Source organism: Acanthochromis polyacanthus, chromosome 8 (genome assembly GCF_021347895.1).
Source record: "Acanthochromis polyacanthus isolate Apoly-LR-REF ecotype Palm Island chromosome 8, KAUST_Apoly_ChrSc, whole genome shotgun sequence".
In the NCBI taxonomy this organism is placed as follows: Eukaryota; Metazoa; Chordata; class Actinopteri; family Pomacentridae; genus Acanthochromis; species Acanthochromis polyacanthus.
In genome coordinates, this window is record NC_067120.1 from 23,660,061 (window position 1) to 23,680,717 (window position 20,657).

At 40.6% G+C, this 20,657-nt stretch overlaps 2 protein-coding genes and 1 long non-coding RNA gene across 3 annotated transcripts in view; 1 reads left to right on the forward strand and 2 right to left on the reverse strand.

Moving 5' to 3' along the window:
• Nucleotides 1–20,657, reverse strand: part of cpa5 (carboxypeptidase A5) — an 84,599-nt gene that overhangs the window by 37,243 nt on the left and 26,699 nt on the right. The gene's annotated exons all lie outside the window — the stretch shown is intronic.
• LOC127535246 (uncharacterized) lies at nucleotides 5,861–8,206 on the forward strand. Its single transcript, XR_007944069.1, has 3 exons — nucleotides 5,861–5,993; nucleotides 6,662–6,770; nucleotides 7,513–8,206. It is a non-coding gene; the product is annotated as an uncharacterized LOC127535246 (long non-coding RNA).
• Nucleotides 13,044–19,023, reverse strand: LOC127535244 (carboxypeptidase A1-like). The gene is made up of 11 exons (XM_051952649.1): nucleotides 18,911–19,023; nucleotides 17,083–17,164; nucleotides 16,785–16,919; nucleotides 16,582–16,686; nucleotides 16,135–16,236; nucleotides 15,793–15,894; nucleotides 15,590–15,700; nucleotides 15,181–15,271; nucleotides 14,340–14,539; nucleotides 14,162–14,246; nucleotides 13,044–13,404 (listed from the first exon to the last, which is right to left on the reverse strand). The coding sequence occupies exons 1-11, from the start codon at nucleotides 18,973–18,975 to the stop codon at nucleotides 13,217–13,219; spliced, it is 1,266 nt and encodes a 421-aa protein (XP_051808609.1). The 5' UTR covers nucleotides 18,976–19,023; the 3' UTR covers nucleotides 13,044–13,216.

Here is a 20,657-nt window from a genome sequence, read left to right on the forward strand (position 1 = left end):
CTGTACTCGACTATTCTACAGAGCCTGTAGATTCATAAAAACACAGTCTCTGATTTGTGAAAACTTTATCCTATTTGTGAAAATGCAATAAATGCACATTTTACAGTTTTTTTCTCATCCAGACCACATTACACCAGGTCCAGGTCGAGAACCGCTACACTTAGACTCTTCAAATCTGGACTAAATTATTCTACAGAGCCTGTAGATTCATAAAAACACAGTCTCTGATTTGTGAAAACTTTATTCTATTTGTGAAAATACAATAAAGGCACATTTTACTGTTTTTTCAGCATATAGACCACATTAGACCAGGTCCAGGTCGAGAACCGCTACACTTTGACTCTTCAAATCTGGACTCGACTATTCTACAGAGCCTGTAGATTCATAAAAACACAGTCTCTGATTTGTGAAAACTTTATCCTATTTGTGAAAATGCAATAAATGCACATTTTACAGTTTTTTTCTCATCCAGACCACATTACACCAGGTCCAGGTCGAGAACCGCTACACTTAGACTCTTCAAATCTGGACTAAATTATTCTACAGAGCCTGTAGATTCATAAAAACACAGTCTCTGATTTGTGAAAACTTTATTCTATTTGTGAAAATACAATAAAGGCACATTTTACTGTTTTTTCAGCATATAGACCACATTAGACCAGGTCCAGGTCGAGAACCGCTACACTTTGACTCTTCAAATCTGGACTCGACTATTCTACAGAGCCTGTAGATTCATAAAAACAGTCTCTGATTTGTGAAAATTTTATTCTATTTTTAAAAATGCAATAAAGGCACTTTTCAATGCTATTTGTCATCTGGGATGGGGTTGCGCAACTTATTTCTACAATTAGTCAGAACAATGGCCTCTACAGATAATGTAACAATGATATAAGAATGCATTTTTTATGTTTTCTCATTCTTCTTCCTTTGATATGTGATTACAGGTACCTTGGTTTTGGATGCAAATTTTGTCCTTCTAACTTTTGGGAGTGTTAACTCTTTTTATGTCAAGTTTTGTCTTTGTAATGATCTGACCAATCATTCACAAAACACTCACAATATATGTCAACAATGTTATAATGAACCTGTGACACCCTATTTCTATCATTAATAAACACTGACAATCTTCAACATACATGGACATGGTACATGGACTTTCAAAAAAATGTCAACAGAATTATTAACAACAAAACCAACAACAACAATAATAATGATAATAATAAGTATAACAAAAAAACAAAACAATAATTAGTAGACCTATTTCGAGCTTGGCTTTTAAATATAAAGCTCTCTCTCCCTGTATGTAATACGGAGCCCCTAAAGGCACATGCAAAAAATAGAATAAAAAAAAACTTTCAGGTGCTCACCTAAAACATTTCACGTGCGCACCTGAAAGTTTCAGGTGAGCACATGAAACGTTTTTTTAATTTTATTTTTTGCATGTCCCTTTCGGAGCTCCATAATAAAACACCATGCTAACTTATTTTGAAAAAGGAAGTTAGCTTATTCCAGCACCGGCCTTCACAGTGGAGTCCGAGCATTTGCCGGATGGAGAGACGTACCAAAATGACAAATGACAAAGAATTGAATTAAAAAATAAAGATTTCCCAAATCAGAAACTGTCACGCCCCCTCCTCGCTCCTGTGCTCTGGCTCTCCTAATTACCAACGGCTGTGAAGGAGCCCAGCTGCTGGTGATCAACAATCAGCACAGCTTAAAAGCCTGGCTCTTCCCACAGCTCAATGCTGGGCCATTGCATGTGGAACTCAGTCATGCACACATTGCTGTTTGGATTCAATCACCCTGTGGATTATCTTGCTGGCTCCCTCTTCCCTCCTCACCTCGGAGGTGTAGGTGTAGCGGTTCTCGACCTGGACCTGGTCTAATGTGGGCTATATGTTGAAAAAACTGTGAAATGTGCCTTTATTGCATTTTCACAAATAGAATAAAGTTTTCACAAATCAGAGACTGTGTTTTTATGAATCTACAGGCTCTGTAGAATAATTTAGTCCAGATTTGAAGAGTCTAGGTGTAGCGGTTTTCGACCTAGACCTGGTCTAATGTGGTCTATATGCTGAAAAAACCGTAAAATGTGCCTTTATTGCATTTTCACAAATAGGATAAAGTTTTCACAAATCAGAGACTGTGTTTTTATGAATCTACAGGCTCTGTAGAATAGTCGAGTACAGATTTGAGGAGTGAAGGTACAGTGGTTTTCAATCTGGACCTGGTCTAATAAGGACTGGTTATAAAGCAAAAACGGTGAAATATCCCCTTAAACGTTTTCACAAATAAAATACAAATTTTACAAATACAATAGCTCTTGTCAGGCATAGTTAATGTCTTACCCAAATGTCTAAAATGTTTACACATCAAGAAGTGTCGAAAAAAACAGATAATCTGTGGATAAACTGTCGCACCGCAGGTTCATTTCATTTCCCCTTAACTTTTCCCTTAAGTGCCGAATCGGAAGCTAACTTCAGCGTCGTGGAACAGACCTGATGGTGAAGCAAGGAAGACGAGGACAGGAGAAAGTTTTATATTTGTTTTGGGTTTTACACTTGGCCTGTTTGAGATGGCTCAGAGTTTAAAAAAAAAAAAAAAACACTTAGGTTTTTCAAAGTTTACTATCAGTTTGCTGTAGTTTATGCACAATGCATATGTCTTCTATTTTAATCACAGTTTAAAAATTTAAGTTATTAAGTTATTTAAGTTTTTTTGTTGACTGTTTACAGTCAATTTACTGTGGTTTATATGCATATGTCTTATTTTAATCCCAGTTTAAACATTTAAGTTATTTAAGTTTTTATGTTGACTGTTTACAGTCAATTTACTGTGGTTTATATGCATATGTCTTATTTTAATCCCGGTTTAAACATTTAAGTTATTTAAAGTTATTAAGTGGACTGTTTACTGTCAATTTGTTGCACAACAAATAAATGTATATATTTATACTCTTATCAAGAAGCCTGCATTTACATGATGTGGCGGTTCAGCTATTGGGCTTGTTTTGGGCTTGTTTCCAAAGAGCTGGTTGCTTGTTTCTGTCGCGAGATCTGGCAATACTGCCTTGGACTTCCTGGAGAAAACACCTGCTGTCAGCCAAACCTCACCAGCTGAGATGCCATACCACCCACGTGGACAGAAACCTCGTGGAAATCCAAGTCTCCAACAGCCCACACCTCCACTCCAGCTGCTCCACCGCTGGCTTTTACACTTAAGAAGAGGATTCACTTACCTGGACGGGCCTGGTTTCCCTCCTCATTCTAAACTCCGTTCATCTGTAGCAATCAGTTAAGTCTTTGTTCCTGAACACTACCAGACTACCGCTTACCTATGTTAGTATTTACAGTTGTTCGTTAGTTCGTATCCAGTAATATTTTCTGCTAAAACTTCGTAGTTTATAAATAGTATTTTGTTCTGGGGTTAGTTGACTTGGATTACTGATATTAATTCTGTTTAGTTTTAGTTCTATTATATTATTTTGGATTCCTGCCTTGATGTTACCAAACATGGGTTTTCGTAGTTTCAGTAGTTTTTGTTTTTCTGCCAGCCAGCAAGAGTGGCTCATTCTGTCTTGTAGATTAGAGTTAGTTAGACTTCCGTTTCTGTTTCCTAGATTTTGACAACTGTAGTTGTCCCTTTTTATGTGTTATAAAAAAACATTCTAAAACTTTACCTGAGTCTGTAATCTCTTCCCTGTACCTGAGCCACTCCACTCACCATAACACCCTTCTGTATATCCTGTGATATCCACAGATGCAAGTAAAGATGCAAATACAGCCCGGTGGAACAGTTGCTTTTGCCTTCTACACATTAACAGAAACAGAAAATATTCTACAGTTGAAAAAGAAGCACTCGCTTGTATGTGCGCTACAGAAAAATGTAGAACATACTAGCGTGGACATCGCTTTACTCTGAGTATTGGCATCAAGCATTAACAACTCTGCTCAGCACAAAAGGACCAGGTTGGACTGGAATGAGATCAGACCCAATGGTCTGCACGCCTGCTCTGCTTTCATTATGATGTAATCTACAGACTGGGTTCTCTAAACTACACAGCGGATTGCCTGTCATGCCTTTCCCCTATCTGTCCACTTCGACTCCTCAAGATGCTGAACCTGAATTGGTGGCACAGATTTCTGCTACCCTGAGCACTTTCCCAGTGGCTGACTTTGCCGGTGCCTGCTCATCCTGTCCTGAGCTAATCGTCCTTCATTCACAAATAGTAAATGGCTGGCCTTCTTCTATAAGATCAGTAAGTGAAACACTGACTCCATACTACAGGATAAAAAATGGACTTTCAGTTAAGGATAACTTGAACCGTCTTCAGACTGTAGCAAGAGAGTCCCACCCTTAAATCACTGAGGGTTGTCAGCCAATTGTGACTCACTGACCTAGTATAAAAACTGGATGGTATCTCTCTTCGCTCTGTCTCTTGAAGACTGAGGACACTTCCCCTCCGATCGTCTCGCTTCCGGTTGTTTCGCTTCGTCGGCTGTCGACTTCAAACATTTCAGGTATCACACTGAAGTGTTCAGTAACAGCGCTGAGTTGCTGCGGGAAGCTACGGTGGCTAACCTGCTTCTGACATGCTCCCTCTTCCCTGTGTGTGTGTGTGGTACACAGCCTTCGGGAGTACTCATTTGGCTCTGTTATTAGTGATGGGGAAATTGAAACTTCATGAAGCAGTGAACCACTTTGACACTAACTACTTCAAGAATGGCATGCTGCTTCAAAGTATTTGACACAACCAGAAGAGTGACATCTGCTGGCTCTCTGTCAGAACTGCATCTAAGTGGAAGAAAACCTGAAAAAGCCTCAGGTCTGCTTGTCTCACATTGCTTTGTACTTGAAATAAATGTTTTTTAAAAGTGTGTGTGTGTGTGTGTGTGTGCGTGCGTGCGTGCGTGCGTGCGTGCGTGCGTGCGTGCGTGCGTGCGTGCGTGCGTGCGTGCGTATGTCGTCAGAATCGTGTCAAAACAATCAAAGCAACTCGCAGCAACGTGTCTGTACACGCATGATTATTTTCTTACGCGTGCGTGCGTGCGTGCGTGCGTGCGTGCGTGCGTGCGTGCGTGCGTGCGTTGTCGTGTGCAGATTGTATTTCACGCGTAACAAGAAGCTGCGTGCGTATGAAGCAGCGCGTACACGCCTGTCTGTCACTGTTTGACAAATACTATTACGCGTTCACACACGCGTGCAGTCGCCATACACAATAGAACGTTTCTGCACCGTGCGTACCAGTTCGCCTCACATGAGCGTGTCGTGTAGCTGGCCTTTTCATTTTAGTCAGCCAGGGGAGGCAGCAGTGAGCCATACTGGCGGAAAAGAAGAAGACGAAGAAGAGTCTCCCCTTTTCGACCGAGGCAGTTCCGGTTCGAGGTTGGAGTCGGTGGCCGATTCGGCTCCGGTTTTTTGTTTTTTGGCAGACGGTGGGCCGCCTCCGGGCTCCAAAAACTGGGACTCGCACCGGCCCCAACTCGTTGCTGGGCCAGAGGTGGCCCGAGGTGAGAGCCCAGTACGTCAGGGGCTGGGGTTACAGTCCGACCGTCAACAGGGGAAACACAGAAGCGCCGTTTTTAAACAGCCGAGCGAGCAGCAGTAATGTTCAGTGTTTGTGTTTTAAAAACCGTTAAATATAGAAGCAAAATCCAAGCAGCAACGGTCTGAGGAGGAGACCCAAAGCTTCCTGGAACTGTGGTCTTCATATGAAATTCAGTGGAAGTTAGAGGGAGCCTCTTGGACCACACCAGTGTTCGAAACAATCCAGAGGGAGATGGCTACAGCTGTACGAACGGAGCCTGACTAACTCCTCAACAACTGAAAAGTTCAGAAATGACTACAAGAACCAGAAAAGGCAGCCGGGATGCAGCAGTTTTTGGCCAAAAAGAGCCCCAATTTTTTCCAGCTGCATTCCGTGATTCCAACCGGGTCCCTGAACGCAACAGCTGAGCAGGAGTTGATGCAGGCCGCAGTACCGATCCTGATAGGTAAGTTTTATTTCTTAAACACCCTGCTGTTAGCCGACTATGAATACGCCAGCTACAACAGATCCACATCAATATTATGAACGCTACACCAGCTAACGTGGTCCGGACACAGGATCAGAGGTCGACTATTTGCTAACCGGTTAGCCACTGCTAAGCTAGCAAGCTATGAAAACCGTCTTATAAAACCTGAGAAACAGCAGCAATATTTCATGACCAGACCTGTATTCAGAACCTCCCACGTTGTTACACAATGGCCCATTAATCATATTGCTGAACTATATGATAATCATTGAAATTTCCCTTGAAGAACCAATAAACTGTTTAACATTATTAATACAAGTCTAAAACTTATTCAAAAGATCAAATTAACACAATGAATACTGGTAATGTGCAGCTATTTTTATAATTTCAAGGTAAAATGCTGATTGTTCTGTGATTTTCCAGCTTTGCAGCTGTGGAAATTCAATGCATTCATTACTTATACACAGATTTCTTTGATGGTTTTTAGTTGTTGCTCAAATATATCAAGGCATTTAGCACTGCTGGAAATTATTACAGGCATTTTTTGTAACGTTTTCTAACATCATACGGACAAATTAATAATTAATGGAGAAAATGGTTTTAAATTACAGATGCTATCAACAACATTTCTTGTATATTTTATTTAGTTGTCGGCCTAGGATGATGAGGTCCAGTTACCAGGATCACTACTCTGCAGCTTACTGGTTCCATCCTGCAGCTCCTTCATGCTGTCCTCCTCGCTACAGACCAAATCAAGTAAGATTTTGATTTAATTAATAAACACCATACATTTACAATAAAAAAAATCAAGTAAGATTTGTTTAGACCATGCAGACATCAACATGATCAATATGTTATCTTTTGGCCCATCCTAAAATCACAACGTACAACATTTATTTTTAATCAATCAATCAATCAAAGTTTATTTCTATATCACTTTTCTTACATAAAGTAGCACTAAGTGCTTAACAAGTGAAAAACAAACAATAAAAAGACAATGCCCCACATCCCTCCCAACTCAGCTCCCATCATACTCCCTATCAATACACACGCAGACAGTCACACAGCCACGCACACACACATACACACTTCTACAACAGAAATAACTAGAAAAGCATGCAGAGAGCGCAGACTTCCGCCAGGCCATCTGTCTGTCTGTCTGTCTGTCTGTTTGTTAACAGCATAACTCAAAAAGTTATGGACAGATTTTCACCAAATTTTTACAGAATGTCCGGAAGAGCAAAAGTAACAATCAGTTAAATTTTGGAGGTGACCTGGATCACCGTCTGGATCCAGGATTTTTTTGAAGGACTCTGTACAATTGAGAGATGGCCGCCAAAATCCGTCCATAACTTTTTGAGTTATGCTGTTAACAGACAAACAGACAAACAAACTCCGATGATTACATAACCTCCTGGCGGAGGTAATAAGTTAACTGTGTTCATGAATATAGAAAATAATTACTGACAACTAATGCTGCTTGGGTGCTTTTATGCAGGATAAAGGAAGCAGGATGCAACTGTGGATCTGCTGCAGTATCTGGAGACGTCAGAGGAACGGTTCTTGGAACAGATCTGAAGACACCGAGACCTGACCACTGCCCTGCTCCAGAACATCCAGAGGACGGATGAAAATTCAAACACCTTTGCTGGACTGATGGGACACGTGGTGTCGGTGCTGGAGTGACTGTCACAGAAATAAACTGCATTGTCCACTATTCCTGCCTTTTTTAGAAAAAGTAATCATATTTTTTATAAATTCTTTTCCTTCTTAGCTATTTAAGTACACTGGTATTTTACTCTTGCACTTTGGGTGAATACAAATATATTTGTGATGAAAGATGCGTGTTTTGTCTATAATCTACAGAGATTTTATTCAGTGTTAAGTGCACACTTCTATGTACACACATTTTGACAGATAATCAGTTGTGCTTTTCAAGCAGATTTCTATCTGAAACATATCAGCAACATACCAGTATGTTGTTTCTTACAACATATGTCACACCAAGCTAGATAAACTGCACTACTGCAGCAGATGTATTATTGAAGCGTGCTTACATTACATGTCTACATACACTACTCACAAAAAGTTACTCAACTTTCAGGTGACATTTATGGAAATTGTAAAAATTAATGCGATGGTGATATTAAATCATGAAAGTAGGGCATTTAAGTAGGAACATGCAATAGCGATTTCCTCATCTCAAACAATTTATTAAAACAAAAGCTAACAGCAGTGAAGGGTATATCACAATAAAAATGTCTCATGACAGTTTGCACAGAACAGCAGCCTTCAGCTGAAATCCGGTACAGTTGTGTCCCACCAGTAGCATGGTCATGGATGTTCCCAGACAACAGCTGACCTCTGTCTCGTAATTAAGATCATCTATAAAGGTAAATATAGATACTATCATCAATTTATTGCATTTGTTTAACCGCTATGTAGGTTAGCCGCAGCAAGACGGAGTATCTGTGTGTGAATGAGAGGGACCCAAGTGGAAGAGTGAGGTTACAGGGAGAAGAGATCAAGAAGGTGGAGGATTTTAAGTACTTCGGGTCAACAGTCCAGAGCAATGGAGAGTGTGGAAAAGAGGTGAAGAAGCGTGTACGTGCAGGCTGGAACGGCTGGAGAAAAGTGTCAGGTGTGATGTGTGATAGAAGAGTTTCAGCTAAAATGAAAGGAAAGGTTTACAAAACTGTGGTGAGACCAGCCATGTTGTTTGGTCTGGAGACAGTGTCCCTGAGGAAAAGACAGGAGGCAGAGCTGGAGGTAGCAGAACTGAAGATGCTGAGGTTCTCTTTGGGAGTGACCAGGATGGATAGGATCAGGAATGAGTACATCAGAGGGACAGCATATGTTAGAGGCTTTGGAGATAAAGTCAGAGAGGCCAGACTGAGATGGTTCAGACATGTCCAGAGGAGAGAGAGTGAATATATTGGTAGAAGGATGCTGAGTTTCCCACTGCCAGGCAGGAGGCCTAGAGGAAAACCAAAGAGGAGGTTTATGGGTGTGGTTAAAGAGGACATGAAGGTAGTTGGTGTGAGAGAAGAGGATGCAGCAGACAGGGTTAGATGGAGGCAATTGATTCGCTGTGGCGACCCCTGAAGGGAAAAGCCGAAAGGAAAAGAAGTTTAACCGCTATGTAATGGATGCAAACGTATTTGAGGCTAAGTAGCTAAGCTAAATGAATTATGGAATAATAATAAACGTCAGAAGAACTGCAGCCTAGTGGCTCGGGGCTGTGAAGCCCGAGAACCTAATGTAAATAATAATAAAAACTGGGTAAGTTTATCCCCGTGTTTTGGAACAACAGTGCCATCAGCTGGAACCAAACAACTACACGACACGCTCATGTTACGCGTTATGCTGCGCACGGTGCAGATCAACAACTATTGTGTACAATCAGAAATTGCGACCGCATGCGTGTGTGAGCGCGTAAAAGTATTTGTCAAACAGTGACAGACAGGCGTGTACACGCTGCTTCATACGCACGCAGCTTCTTGTTACGCGTGACAGAGTTCGCGCACGTCATTTCCGCGTACGTGTGAGCGTGTGACCGAAATGTTCTATTATCTTCATGTGAGCGTTAATGCGTGCGTTTGTAAAACAAAAGCATGAATTTTACGCGTGACCGCTCCGCGTAGTGTGATTGCCGGTGCGCAGCAATGATCATACGTGAACGCACGCATGAACGGGAGGCCATTATAAGTCAATGGGGAAACTGGATTACGCGTCAGGCGCACAGGCGTCAAAGTACGCGCGCGTGTGACATGTTCAGTTGATAGCTGCGCACGCTTTTTGACACGATTCTGACGCCATAGCGTGCGTGCGTGTGTGCGTGCGTGCGTGTGTGTGTGAAATCTACATACATATGGTGTGTATAGAGGGACTGGGGGGCAGAAAGGTGCTTGTGCTACTTTGTGGGGGACACAAGTACTATGTGACATGGGAGTGAATGGTAGTGCTTCTGCAACTTTGCCATTGTGGAAATATAAACGGGGTGAAAACCAGGGAGTGTTTCGAGGTTTATATTTAAAAAGAGAAACCTTTCGACAGTGAACGTGTGTTGTGTATGTGTGAATCGATGTGTATGTATTTTATGATGCTTACTAAGATGCTGCAAAAAGAAAGTAGAAGAGAATTCTAAGATGGCGACTACCTGTTGCAACATTACATCGGTGTCCTCAATACTTACACTGCTAAGAGTGAAGTAAAGTGTTCTGTCTACTACAGTCGTTTTCATTTTACAACCTACATAACAGTATTCACTTTAGAAGAGTCAGATCCATTACTGCAGTAAAAATACTAATTTAGCAATGTAAAAATATGCTACTGCAAGTAAGAAGTACATTATTAATTGCAAAATGTAGTTAAAGTGTTAAAGTAAAAGCCCTGTTTTAGTTCTTCAGAGTGTTACATGATTATACACTGAATTGTGATGTGACGATACCAAAGGATGGTCAACACCTTGGGCTAATTGTTCTCTTCTTTGGTCCATTCTTTAACAGTTTCTGCAGTGTGAGGCCACTGCTGTTGAAGAGTGCTTCGTGTTTGGTCTGGAACAATGTATAGATGGATGGTACGTAAAGCAGCATTCACATTAATGCCAGCGGAACATTCCATTATACCAAAGTGATCAATGTCAGCAGTGGCTTTCATGCTGTTGCTAATTGGTTTACTTTCATTAAGTTAAGTCCCTGAACTTTCTGTTTCCACCTAAGTTAAAGCTCGTGTCCGGAGTTTGAATTGCAACGTCTCCCAAAACACTGTTGGTCCCACCCTCCCTCCCTCTGATTTCGCCCCTTTATTTGTGCACGCGTGCAGTACATGAGAGGAGTGCCCGGAGTGCTGCAGCATCTTGCCTGTTTTGCTGTTTTCCACTCCTCTACATTTAGTACATTTAGTAAATAATAAAGGAATTACGTTAGAATACTGTATTGAGTCTAACTTGTCCTAATACCAAAATAACATGAATCTGCTAGGACGAACGAGTAAAGTTTCAATATGTGATTACACTCGTGTATCCCTCTCGATGACGTTGTTTATCAAACTTAGTGCATTTACGCGTGTATATGTGTTACATTGTTTATTTATTTCTATCTAGAGTTCAGAATTGCATGACTCCTCTGACAAAGAGTATGTCCCAGACGCCCCAACATCTTCCTCCAGAGGTCGGGCATCTAAACGAAGCCGTCAGGCGGGCTATGGAGGCCGTGGTCGGGGAGCGACGCGAGCACCCCGAGCCAAAAAACGTCCTGCAGTCTCTTGGCCTGACAAGCCGTGGGATTGGTAACTTTTCTGGAAGTTGCTGATCCCTGATGCTCTCTCCTCCACAAGCAAAACAAATGTGCGCGCGGTTGCGAAGTGCGGAGCTCGCCCACCTCTGCATGGGCTTGCTTGCTGTGCGCGTAACTGTTGATTGACAGCATGACAAAGCTGAAGCTCGAACTTGATTGGTCGGCAGCGACCGGCGCTTTTTGGAATAACATGGGAGTCTATGAGAGGAAGGTGGAGCTCATGAATAAATTTTCATATCGCGTCATACTAACATTATATTATAGTATCGAACTAGACTAACACATTTAAGCTTTGTTAAACAATGATACATAAATTGAAAACAAACGGAAACTCCGGACAGGAGCTTTAAATGAAGATACACTACTATTCAAAAGTTTGGGGTCACCCAGACAATTTCTTGTTTTCCATGAATCTTCTAGTTTTATTCATGTGTTAACATAATTCTACAAAGGTTTTCTAATCATCAATTAGCCTTTCAACACCATTAGCTAACACAGTGTAGCATTAGAACACAGGAGTGGAGGTTGCTGGAAATGTTCCTCTGTACTCCTATGTAGATATTCCATTAAAAATCAGTTGTTTCCGGCTAGAATAGACATTTACCACATTCATAATGTCTACATTGTATTTCTGATTAATGTAATGTTATCTTCATTGAAAAAGTGCTTTTCTTTCCAAAATAAGGACATTTTTATGTGACCCCAAACTTTTGAATGGTGGTGTTTATGAGATTTTTCATTGACAATAATAAAGTATGGGACTATCAGCAGCCTGTTACTGTTGTTGCTGCTGGAGTCTAAACTACTTTGAAACAGCAGATAAACCTGGGGACTTGTCACATGATGAATCAGGGAGGGAAAGAGGGAGGAGAGTTCTGATACAAAATTGTCTTTTCAGTATTTTCTCATCTTTGCTGAGATATTGGTTCATTTAAATGTTTACTGTTTGTAAACCATCTGCGAATCTCCTCATTAAACTGACTGAACATACATCATAAAATGTCAACCTATTTCTTTAAACATCATTCAAGGAAATGTCATTATCAATAAATAGAATGAATAATCATGTTTCTTTTGGCCATCTGTTTTCTACATGTAATATTGTTTGAGTGACTTTCTGTTCTTCAAGTACTCTGACCAATGATGTGTTCATTTGAAATCTCATGACTGCATTCCTTCACTGTGTCCTGTTCTCTGCTATTTTTGTACCGTTGTATGAAAGGCTGTGCCAGGGTTTCATTGTTTAATTTCAGTAATTGTGTATATAGTTTTCATCCTTTCTGTTAAATGTGGTCTGATCAACCACTATACAGGTTGCCCTGGTGTCTCATTCTGGAAGCTCTGTCAGTTAAGTTGGTGTCAAGTTTTTGGAAGCCTTATTTTCAGTAGAGTGATATTTTGTTGACATCTTTTAAGGGCCCTATAACTTTGGTTTCAATATCTTCAATGATTTGTTTAGAAAAGCTACTATTTTTTTGGAAAACTAAATCCATCTTTTTTTCTTTTTTTTTTTTGGAACGAAACCTGTTTTTGTGCGAAGACTGCTGGGTCCATGACAGGCTCTTTGTGAATGGAATCGCACTACTTGACACAAAGTTTTCTCATATCAAAGACTGTTTCATCTTCCTTTTTGTTACCATTAGGGCAGTGCTGTGATCTGATGTGAGAGGTGTAAAATGCCTGAGACAACTTCTTGTGCATAAAAGATGTTGTGAATCACATCACACAGAAATGCCACTTTTCAGCGTGTGTATTAATTCGTTTGTTTGTGGTTTTCAATATGCTTGAAGGGTCACTGATGGTGAAGATGGTTTGAGAGACAAAGATGACACTTCAAATCTGAAATTTGTCACCAGTGTGGCCTGAACGGGGATTTCCACTTTCACACCCACACACATACACACACTAGTATGGGTTCTTGTTGGTGTGATCCATGATGGCCATCAGAGCCAGCCAGGTCTCCTGGGCAGTGGGGACGATCTGATTGGCGGGCAGGATGAAGCCATAGCGACCAGTGTCCCTCAGCTCGAACGTGAAGGAGTATTTGATGCCCTGGTTGTAGGTCCAGTCAACAGTGCCACCACTGACTTGATCTACAATGAAAACAGGTATCTATGAAACTTTCACATTCTAAGTACAAAACTGAGTGGTTGAGCAGCAGCCAAAACACTGTACAATGAAGAATTTGAAGCAGCCAAGTTTACTTTTAGAAATGCATGCTTTGACTTTATCTAACTTATACTTTTTTGTTCTGGTAACTCACTGTGAATTAACTCAAATCTGCTTCCTGTATTAACTTTAAATTGTTGGTTTACAAATGAGGTCAATATTGAGATGTTATTTGTTACCATTAATTGTGTTCACCCCTATGATCCATGTGCTGTATGTATAAAAATGTATCGTACGTGTTTGAATGACAGATCTATCTTGTTTTGATTGAACACATTTAATTGCTTGGATGTACATGTGACGAATTCAAGAATCTTTCTGAATAACTTCAGATGGAGAGAAAGGTAAGAATCCAGTCAACATTTAATCAAATCTACTCATCATTTTAAACCTGAAAGTGACAATTCACTCATGAGCTACAAATTTATCCTAAAAATCTTGGCTCTGCGAACTGCTCTGGTTTGACAAATGTGCCAAATTGTAACAACCATTCTGCTTTAAAGTTTGAAGCTTGAAATGAGATCAGTATTCTGTAGTTACCTATTTGAATAATTTTAGTACAACTGCAACCTTCACGATTACAGAAAAGAAAGTAAGAGTGAGAGAAGGTGAGATAATATTCTTTGGTTATCAGAATAAAGTCAAACAGTCTGTATTGTCAGTAGTGTTGCTGAAACTTACAGATGGTGTCAATGATGCTGCCATATGTGTAGCTAGTACCATACAGGGAGGCCAGGTCAGTGATGGCCTTTTCAGCCAGACTGTGCTGCAGAAAGAGATCATCAAGGTACTTTCAATAAACAGCTGCCAATACTCTAAATGAAGGAAAAAATAAATCTGAGCATGTTTTTTAAAATACCAGCTCAGCCTTGTCCTTGGCAGGAGTGGTGGTGTAGCCGAAGGGGTACATGAGCATCTGGGAGTAGGAATGGATGGAGATGAAGGCCTTAATATTGCCGTGAGACTTCACAAAGTCCACAATGGCCTTGACCTCAGACTCAGACTCAGCTTTGGGTCCATGGTAGGTCTCTGAGCAGGGGTTGCCGCTGGCACCTGGCACTGCAAATGAGTATGAGAAACACAAATTAATGCCTCTAGAAAGAGTAAGCAAGGGCTTTCAGCTGCTCTGCTCCCGAAGTCTGGAACTCACTCCAACTAGACATTTGAAATATTGACTCTCTGCTTCTTTTCAAACTCAGACTCAAAAGTCACCTGTTCAGGGTTATTTATTCTCTGCATTTGCCTCTTTCTTTATGTATATTTTTAGGTCTTTATGTGTTTTTTATCTTTATTTTGGGTTTTTATCTGCTCTTTTGTATTTGTTTTTCTTGAAAGGTGACCTTGGGTGACAAGAAAGGTGCTTACAAATAAAATGCATTATTATTATTATTATTATTATTATTATTTACTTCTGCTATTCCTCAGGACCTGAAAAGCCACTGTTCAGAACTTAATGTGTCGGGTTGGTGCCCTCTGATGATTGCATCAACAATAGCATTGTGACTGACAGTAATGGCAGATGGTTCAAATCTACACGCAGTAACTTTAAAGGTCGGTTAAGTAGATAACAGTCCTGTCCTCAATCCTCAGTGACAGAACCCTAAGGAGAACCCCCAAAAACAGAATAACCGACTTATTATTCGAGCAGCTGAAGAGTTCTTTAGTGAATGGCATGTGGTGCATTAGTGGGTTGACATTACGTCCAAAACCAGCATCCCAGTTCCTGTTGGGGTCGACTCCGACACAGCTCGAACCAGAGTTGGGCTTTCTGGTCTTGCGCCACATACGGTCCTGAAAACATCAATTGACATTCAGGATTTACTTTCATACTTCCCATTATATTTATGAGTCTTGATTTTGTTCATGTCTTATTTGACTCACAGACAAAATAGGCCTGCATACTGCAGTCTAAATATCCAGTGGGTAGATTTCTACTTCTAATTTGGAATTTCACTTTCCTTCAACATAGAAGCATGCGAGATATAATGGGTTTTACTTTGGAAACTTAGTAGAAATTAGATTGACAAGCTCTGAAGAAACCGTAATGTTTTTTTTTTAGATTTTTAAGAAGTAATTCCACTCATGTAATAAAACGTGCGAGAGACTCACATTGTTGTGGGTGTAGTAGAATCCATCAGGGTTGACCGAAATCTCCAGGAAGATGTCCATATTGTTGAGGATGGCAGTGAGAGCAGGATCGGTTCCATAATCAGTCACAAGCTACATACACAAATGCAAAGGACACAACAGTCAGGACAGCCAGGTAGTGCAGAGACATCGAAGGCAGATGTAACACATTATTGTCAAAGGACCTTCTTGGCAAACCAGGTGCCGCTGGCCTGAGTGATCCACTCTCTGGCGTGGATTCCAGTGTCGATCCAGATGGCGGGACGGTTGGTTCCACCAGTGCTGAACTACAACACAGCAAAGGAAAGGAGCAAAAACTAAAAGATACTCAAATTATAACTTCCAGTATGTGCTCTCTGGTTATTTTCAGAACTACAAAAGGGGATTGTACATAACATGTGACTATTATGTGGGATGAGATTCATGCTTTGGAAAATGCATTCTTTACAGTTAGGGCCATTCGATTCTTTTTCACAACTTTTAGTTCATTTTATAATTAAAATCCTCATGTTTTGGACTATTTTTACCTTGAGCACATTCAGGGGACGGTTCTCGTAGCTCTGACCGATCACAATCTTGCTGACCAATTTGGGATTCTCAGCCACCAGCATGTCCTGGAAACTGTAGATCTGAACCAAACACACAATAATGTTCTGAATGCACAAGCACCTGCAGCACTTCCTGAAAGACTTATTTTTGTATTTCTCTTTCCATCTGTCTTCGCAATGTCATCCTAATTTGAGTTTTCTTTTGCAGTGTATTTAAACGACAATGAGCGGTTGGGAATCTAAATTTAAACTGGCAAAGTTTTCTAATTTAATGTGCTGTGACATTTGTCAGTTGTCAGTTCCAATATGTTGTGTGTCACCATAATTGTAACTATGATCAGACTTTAAAACTCAGCTCTTTCACAACAGCTGTCGTAATAATCACTTTACTGGATTCCAGCAGTCGGAGCAGCTGTGTGCACCTACCTCACTGATGGTGTGGTATTGGGTGTAGTCGAAGCTGTCAGTGTTTCTGGGCTCAGGGGCACGAGCAACAGACATCATCTCCTTCTGCTCCTCATCCAGCATCACCTGCAGGACAGTGATGTCATAAATATCTGAGTTTCACATCAACGAGTTTTCTTTCTTTTTAATAAGATTCAGGGATGTCACCAGGTCTCATACTGTACCTGCAGGTCTTCAATCATGATGGAGTACTCAATGCCCTGTGTCTCCAGGTAAATCTTGACAGACTGCAAGCTGTGGAAGGGAACTCTGACGTCCACAGGAGTGTTCACACCTGTCACCTCTTTCCAGAAGTCTATCTGAAAGAACACATAGATGTCATGCACAGAGTGAACAGAACAGGTTTCTGACTTTCAGAAGAGCAGCAATATCATACATTAATGAGTGTCACACTTTTGAATCATTGTTGTTGTTGTTTTTTTGTTTGTTTTTTGGAGAATTTGGTTAGTGGGGATAAATGACCTCAAAGTGGATCATGTCCTCCAGCTCCTTGATGAGAGACAGCTGGATGTCATCCTTTGGAATGATTCGAAGAACTTGATGTCTGCAAAAGAGAACCATGATATTTTATTACTTGTTACTCAACACAACTCTCCTGTGTTCACCAGGTAACCTTCCACAGAAAACTATAAGGTGCATTTATTGTGAAAATGAAGTTATCATTTAATCATCTAAACCAACTTTTATTGGCATCAAATGGAACCATCAGCAACAAGAGATTAATATACACTATTAGTCAAAAGTTTGAGCTCACTTAGCAATGTCCTTATTTTGGAAAGAAAAGCATTTTTTTCAATGAAGGTAACACTAAATTCAACAGAAATGCAGTCTGGACATTATTAATGTGGTAAATGATTATTCTATCCAGAAACGGTTGATTTTCAATGGAAAATCTACATGGGATATAGAGGAATATTTCCAGCAACCATCACTCCTGTGTTCTAATGCTACATTGTGTTAGCTAATGGTGTTGAAAGGCTAACTGATGATTAGAAAAACCCTTGTGCAATTATGTTAACACATGAATAAAAGTGTAAGTTTTCATGGAAAATGTGAAATTTCCTGAGTGACCCCAAGTTTTTCAACAGTAGTGTATGCACACATATTGTGCAAAAATCTGAGGCACTGTAGCTGTTCAGGTTTGTTCCATCATGCAGCAGCATGACAAGGCATCTTATTGATCCTGCAGTCATTCTGACACATGAAAACAAGCCCAAACACACAGCCAGAGACATAAAAAGCTGTCTTAGAAGAAAGTACTTTCCTTTTTGTTATAGATAAATGGCATCTCTCTAAAAAAAAACACACACACACAACATTGACATCTGAATGTGTGTACAGTTGCAGTTCGCTGATGGCAAACAGTCTCTTCCAATCTTCATGGTGCATAATTTGACAAAACTAAAATAATTGGAGTGGAAGATTCAGAGATTGGTGTGTGCATGTTCAGTTTCAAATGCATAAATCTGATTCTGTTTTTACAAATCTAACACTCAAATGTTGATCTGCAGATGGACAAGTGCTGGGTATTTGGTTCACCGCTCTCTGAAGACTTTGGTCGATAAAATACTTCCATAGCTGTGTCTGCTCATGACAAAGGACTAATTGTTGCTCTCTCAGTATCTTGAAGTGACAAAATTTTGTACAGCTCAGCCAGACTGAATCTGTTCTTGTTGTTATTTTTGTTGTTGTTTTTCTGTTATTGTTTCAAGGCTTGAAATTCTCTGTGATGCACCCTGAGTCAGCAAACTAAACACTTCTGAAATAGGGGTATGTTGTTACATCTGCTTTGTGTATTTAAAAAGTGACCATTCCTCTCTCTGGATGTGAGAAAAGGTAATAAATTAGGGATAACCGAGTCCGAGTTCTGCTCCCTGAGTGCAATTTACAAATGTACAGAGGGAAGTCCTTACATTTATCATCTGTCAGTTTTCTGTAGATTTTAAAACTCTTTTACTTGATTTGAAGCACTTTGTGGACTTGAACTGCGCATGGACCAGGGTAGTTTGTCAGATTCTGTGGCACTAAAAGTCCATTGTTCCAGCATGTAGGACAGGAACCCGAGACAGTTTGGTGAAAGTGTGGTACCTTCACCCAACTGTCTCAGCTATTCATGACCGTTTGACAAATGTACTTGAGAAAAGTGATGCTGTTTGACAAGTCAAAGTTTGCACCCCGCTAGCATGACTTCATTGCTTTACTTGTAGTGCCCCAAACTTTTGCTCAGTGCCATATAAACAGATCACTTACATCCTACCCAGCTGTGAGAGGTTCTGGTTGGCTCACTTACCCTTCGAACGACTCCTTTGCAATAACAGCCACAAGTAGCGCGGCGAATGCGAGCAGGCCTCTCATCGTGACCAAAAGTGTGAACCTGTCAGAACCTAAACACAAGCTTTTATGGCTTCGTGTGTCAAGTCACATGTCCCAACCACGACCTTGTTAAATGTGATGGAGGTGTGTCACCTGCTGCAGCAGTTCCCACACCAGCCTGAAGATATCGCACCAAAATTAACCTCATGCATTGAGATGTTTTTATTTATTTAGCTTGTGTTGAGTTCACACAGTAAAAGGGAGGTTGTTCAAGGTCAGCTGGATTTAGTTTTGCTGCTGTCTGAAACACCTTTAAAAATCCAATCTGTTTCCTCATTCTCTTACATTACATATATAGAAATGGTTTGTTAATCTTAAATATGTAAACTTTAACCTCCTGTAACCACTTTGTCCTGAAACAACTGAAGCTAAATGTTTCAGGTAAATGTTGATCAGCACTGCACATCCGCATGGTAGGATTTTAGTCCATTCCTCTGTAGAGAACAACTTCTATTTGGGGATGTTGATAGGTTTCTTACATGAACTGCTTGCTTCAGGTCCTTCCACAACATTTCTATTGGATTAAAGTTCAGAACTTTGACCTGTCCATTTCACAGCATTAACTATATTGTTCGTTAACCACTCTTTGGTGCTTAGGATAATTCCTTTGCTGCACTACCCACTTTATTCTAGAGTTTCAGTTCACAGACAGCTGTCATGACGTTTCCTTTTAGATTCCATTGGTATAATCCACTGGAAAAAGTCTTGTTTAATCTAGATTGTGGTAGGCTGTCATGGCCAAGCAGCAGCAAAACAAGCCTAAATCATGATACCACCACTACGTTTCACAAAGCGGCAGTGTTGTTGCATCATGTACCACTGAACAACAGTCAGTTGTGGACTCGGGGTCTGCAGTGTCTATTTTGCCCCAGTACATCCACAGAAATCCCTTCAGTGCCATACCACTACTCCAACCTACACCTCAGTTTGTGATCTACACGAGTAAAAGAATCCCTGTGCTTGGCTGTCTGCAAGTTCAAGTAAGTTGTGGAGCTACATGTGCCACATCTATGTTCTTTGTGGTGAGAAAAGGCACCCCTCTCTTAGGAAGAGATCTCGTGGCTGCTTTAGATATCAGTATTAAAGGAAATGCTATTCTTCCTCCTACTACTGAGTTGCTTGCTCCTGTGTTGACTACTGCTTCACCTGTCCCAATACAGACCTATGCTTGCCTTCGGCACCTCAACTCCTGACATCGTTTTTGCACTTAACTTTGTGCTTAAGGTGAAAACTGACCCAACTGTGAAATCGGTACATCAACAGTTCAGACGTTTGCCTTTTGCTGTGTGGGCTTCTGTCTCAGTTGAACTTAATTACTTACTGAAAGCTGTAGCCATGGAGAGAATTGATGCATCACCATGGGTTTCACCTATAGTAGTCACAGCACGCAAAACTTGTGAAATAAGAATGTGCACAGACCTTTGTGAACCAAACAAACCTGTCGTTACTGACCATTATCCACTACCTCATGTAGATAAACTGTTAACAAACCGCCAAGGTGCTAAGATGTTCTCTATGATTGATCTTGCTAATGCATATGACCAACTGACCTTACAGCATTCATTACACACAAAAAACTTTTCAGATTTTGCAGAGTCCCATATGGTTTTGCTTCTGCCCTCTCTGCCTTTCAGAAAATGATGAAAGGCAGACATTCTCAAAGA

Coding starts and splice junctions, on each gene's coding strand:
- LOC127535244 (XM_051952649.1), bottom strand. CDS start 18,975: ATGAGAGGCCTGCTCGCATTCGCCGCGCTACTTGTGGCTGTTATTGCA. Junction 15,895..16,134: donor GTCCCCTGAATGTGCTCAAG/GTAAAAATAGTC, acceptor GCTGTGTTGTAG/TTCAGCACTGGTGGAACCAA. Junction 15,272..15,589: donor TCTACTACACCCACAACAAT/GTGAGTCTCTCG, acceptor TGATGTTTTCAG/GACCGTATGTGGCGCAAGAC.